At 36.5% G+C, this 5,084-nt stretch overlaps 1 protein-coding gene across 4 annotated transcripts in view; it reads right to left on the reverse strand.

The window, feature by feature from the left end:
* Positions 1 to 5,084, reverse strand: part of LOC116671265 (protocadherin-15) — a 173,982-nt gene that overhangs the window by 101,639 nt on the left and 67,259 nt on the right. For all 4 annotated transcript variants that reach the window (XM_032502392.1, XM_032502391.1, XM_032502389.1 and 1 more), the window contains one exon: positions 1,436 to 1,606. In XM_032502392.1, the coding sequence (XP_032358283.1) occupies positions 1,436 to 1,606 (171 nt within the window). The remainder of the gene's footprint in view (positions 1 to 1,435; positions 1,607 to 5,084) is intronic.

Consider the following 5,084-nt stretch of genomic DNA (forward strand, 5'->3'; position numbering starts at 1 on the left):
TGTGAGTGTGAGTGTGAGTGTGTGTGTATATATGTGTGTGAGTGTGTGCGTCCGTGCTTGTGTGTATGTGTAAGTGTGCTTGTGACAAAGATCTTAGTATGAACAAAAAGATGAAGTAGACAATGTCCAGTTAGACATGACTGCTCTACTGACTTGACACTGTAATGTGTGTGAGGCTATGTGTTGTAGGTTGAAAGATTAGGGGGGTGCACTACTAGCTTGTCACCATCAAGGTGTGTGGGGTAAGGGATGAATGCTCGGCTGACTTGTCAGAGTTGAGGATTTTGCCTGCAGCAACTTTGTCTCATTTCCAAAGTGGCATTGTAAGTCACTCTGGATAACAGCATCAGCTAAATGCCCAAGATACAAATGCAAAATTATGTGTACAGCTGTGTTAGCATAAATGCATACCACGGTGTTGCAGACTCAGTTTTAAATAACAATTGTTCATACACAGATTTACAGTACAATGTGTGAGAAACAACATAGACTAACTTTTTGTGCAAAACAGTCTTCTATGGTCATCAAATACAGTAGTTTTCCTTCTAAATTACAGAGCTGTCCAAAATCATTTTGTGATCCATTTTGATATGGAAATTTAAGTTACATTATCATATATCATGGGTCTTTCCAGGAAGACATTAACACCTGGTATAATCCTAAAAGTAACAAACAAACAAAAAACACAACCCTTTTCCTTAAGTAAATATAGTTATATCATCTACTCAGTACTAATAATGTATGCCTCTACAGGCATATATTGCATATTGTTTTGCCCACGTGGACGATTTGAGGCTTTGTTCTCATTACCCAATGGCTAGTTTGCGAAGACAAGATTTAAATGTCAAGTTGAATAAGTAAATGTTTAATATTTTCACCTTAACTGCAGGCGTGCTACACACAAGTTAACCATGTCTGAAAGTTCAGAGGTTTGAAAAAGTAAACCTCCACTGCCAAACAGCACAAGGTCTATCAATATAAGAGTTACCAAAATAAAGTTGACTAACTTCTCCACGTTTCTAAACCATATGAAACCCGCTAAACAAAATGTATTTCATTGGAGTTCAAAGGGCTGACAAATTATGTGATCATTAATGTGTATTACTAAAGTCAGTAGATACAAGGAAGCATCATCAGTTCTCAATAGTGTTGGAATTTGTTAAGATTGGGTAAGTATAAATAGGCAGAAAAAATAGAAAATTGTGAGGATGAGCTTTAAGAGAACAGCTCTCACTATTAACCTTAATTTTCAGCCTATTATGGTAAAGACTGCCAAAATGTCATAAAAGTGCACTAAACCTAAGGGTAAAACTTAACACACCCACACACACTAACCCTATAACACATGCACAAATAGAAACATGCCCTCTGCAGCATACACGCAAATACAATGTAGTATATAGTACAGTACTGTACATAACAGGTACACACTTACCGGCTGTGTCAGCTCCAGTACATTAGCTCTATACGTGATGGGATTACAGTCACGTGTGTTTCCCACAAGCGCACATGGTAGGAACATGGGACCCAAGTCATCACCATCCAGCACATCCACAGTTAGAGTGGTGGTGGCCGTACGACGCTCACTGGGATAGGGGGCTCGGTCCTAGACAGTAAGAGAGAAAGCACATATCTTTTACTTCTGGATAATACCGCACTTTCTTTCTTAGATATTTGCACATCTTTATCTTCATGTCTAGATTAGAAAATTATCACAACGTAGTGCTGCTGAATATTTTCCAAAAATGAAATCAACAAAGCTGCAGGGAACTGTCATTGCCTTCAAAGGCTGGTGTCTACATGACTTAGCATCTTCATGTCAATTTATCCCTAATCAAGGGCAAATAAACAGACTTTTAATGCGTCCAGCACAGACTCCCTGGGCATGTTTGTACCACCGATGTACATAATGTATTTCATTAACAATGTTTTATAAAAGTTATTAAAGTAAATAGAGAGTAAAAACAAAGTTCCTTAATCATAAACATTACAAATTCATGAAAATACATTCAATAATATAATGGCTGGCATGAGTTTAATTTGCAGCAAAACCAAGTATAACAGGCGTTCAACCAACAGATTAAATAAACTTGAATAAAGCATAAAGTTTAAATTACAAATTAAACATTGCAGTGCTCCGAATCCCATCTATTTTGTTAAGAAGTTGCCAAAGAACATTAAAAAATGAAACTTAACAACTTATCTTCAACACCTTCCAAGTTTCTTAAAAGACATTAATTCGATAAGACAGACATGCAGGGAAGAACTAGAACCTAACAAATGGTGCTACTTCCTTTTTCAGAAACATTCAAGTATATTAGACATTTGAGCAATTATGGTATTTGAATAATTAATGCAATAACAAAGATTTACAATTGATTCACTGAATGATAATAATTAGTTTAGACCAAATATGCAGGGCAGACAAAGTACATTTCTTTATACAGTACTTTTACTTTATACAATACAGTTTTCATGATAGCTAAATTAGATGAAATTACCAATAACTGAGTAATGATTTAATAATTGACATTTACAGTACATTTATTTGTATAGTCAGCACACTAATGTTTCAAGTCTTGAATACAAATGCTTTTATTGTGTAGGCCTTGAACTTTGAAATTTAAAAATAAATGTATTAGAAAAAGGGGTTTTCAAATAAAACACAGCAAGCTCTTAAATGTCATGTGAATGAACTATACAACAGGTGGCCCATTTTATTCAGACGTTTTTTTTCTTTTTTTACTACTTAATCCTTGTAATACAACCAAGGGAAAGGAAAGGGACCGAAGCACACTGACTGTTTTTTCAGCTTTTAATTGTAGAAACCGACAAATGCTTCAACATCACTGTGTCTTCGTCAGAGTCAAAATGGACAAAGACAAAAAGGCGAACACATATAATCAATGTAAAAGCTGAAAAATCCATTAGGTTCACTAGACAACCAGGAGACCGTGTTGGGTGGTTTTCCATTGTCAGAATGAACCAGTCTCTCAAATTGCAATAAACATCTAAAAGTAATTAACAGAGCCACTGAGCTGATATTCTAAAGAGTTGCATCACTTTTGAGGAGATCCAATTTTGAAGGATTGTTTTTGATCCTGCCAGCCAGGGCAGAATATTCAGTGGAAAAAAAGTGGCCCCTTGAAGAAGTAGTGGTAGATCTTGTTTTCTTTACCACCCTTTGATGACAAACATATACGGTATGCGCTTTGGAGTAACCCTCATGCTGGAAATGCTCTTCCATCTTCATCTTCCAATAGCTTTAATCTGGAAGTGTATCGCAGTACTGCAGTTTCTGCTCAATCTTAAAAATTGGCCCATTGAATATTGCGTATAAGCTGTTTTGGATGAATACTCTCAGCTTTTTAGAAGAGCAGTCAAAAGTACTGTTGTGCCCCTTATAAAGGTTCCATGCATTTCCATAGTAAAAAGCAAGCTAGTTAGAATAGCAGGATTTATGTATTTAAAAAAAATCAGGCAGCTCTTTATTACTACTGTACCTCTTCATATGAGCAAGACGCACATCAACTTCACTCAGAATACATTTTATCTTATATCTTTTCCACAAAGACATTTTTGGACCAAAATGTGTTTTGGAGTGGGTTATGAATGCATTTCTCCTCTCGCAGACCCACAGTGGTGTTGACACATTGGCTGCAAATCAATCAGTGTGCTTCAGTCTCTTTCTTTTCCCTTTGGAAGTTTTCTGGCCTTGAGCTGAGAGGCACCTGATTCAGCGGCATTCTGCTGGAAGACGTGCCGGGAACCTTGATGCTCATAATAACAGCCTACATTACAATGGAAATGTTTTGTATTGTGTAAAAGGTCTTGGTCTTTCCAAAAAAACAACAACAATTTATGACCTTGATGCATGTAAAATGAAAAATGTAGGACTTGCAGGACCTAAATAATTGAGTTTTGGTGAGGCCCTTGAATTAATGCTATTCACAACTATCTGCTCAGGCATTAATGTGCAATCATTCTTTTGAGTACACATTTCTGATTCCGTGTCTGATGATCCGTTGATCTGCTGTTGGTGAAGTATCTGTCATACAATTACATAAAAGGTGGCTGTAGGGCAAATCAAAAGAAAAACACTGCCTATTCATCTGAATGTTACAATATAACTTCTGTTTTCAGTTTTTGTTTCAAGATAATTGAGATACACAAACCGTTTATTATATTTTTTGTAAAGCAAAAAATAAGCCAAATCAGAAAATCTAGTCAAAATGCTCGGCAATTGAATAATCAATGCAACCATGCTATGACCACCCTTTACTTAGGAAAAGATAAACCCCTAAAGATAACATCTGCTATTTCAAGTTTGCGCAAGTCATCTACAGTCAATCCCCATCCACCTCACTTTATATGTGGTAGTGTTTCGTCATTAAACTCTTTCTTTGTAAATTGAATATTGGCCAAAGAACATAAGAAGCATTAAACCGTAGTTAAGTTTTGTATGAGTTGTTGACTGTTTAGACTTAAGATAACACTCAAATTGAGTGTTTCTCTATCAGTACATTATGCAATGCTCTCCTTAGTGTCAATCATCTGACAGTGAAAGAAGGGAAATGGAGGTCTCCGCCAGGAAATAATCTTTTCAAAACATGGTGCCTGGCACGCTTTATAGTAAGAGCCATGTTTCTGTGTAGCGTCTTTCATAACAAGGCCAGCACTTAATTCCAAGCAACGATTGACACCATAAAGAATCTAATTACTGTATGTACTGCATGCGTTTCAAAATGACTGGGGGAATGTAAACTAGACAGGGATTGCAGAGAAGAACCTACACAGTAACTGTAAAACGTTGATATGGTATTTGTATTCACTTATTCAGTATGGTTCAATTAGGAGAAAATGTGAAATGAATAAGGCTGGGGATTAATTTGCTTAGGTCAGATAATAGGATTATTAAAAAGAGGTTTCTTTGGACTAAAGCATTCAACGTTCTATGGACTACTGAGATTCCTGCTGTTAAGTAGTCACCTATGGTTAAGTAGTCACCCGTGGATTACCAACAGTCTTGAAGGAGTTCCCACATGCTTAGCACTTGTTGGCCCTTTTGCCTTCACTCTGCGGTC

The sequence above is a fragment of the Etheostoma spectabile genome, chromosome 21, assembly GCF_008692095.1.
Source record: "Etheostoma spectabile isolate EspeVRDwgs_2016 chromosome 21, UIUC_Espe_1.0, whole genome shotgun sequence".
Lineage (NCBI taxonomy): Eukaryota > Metazoa > Chordata > Actinopteri > Perciformes > Percidae > Etheostoma > Etheostoma spectabile.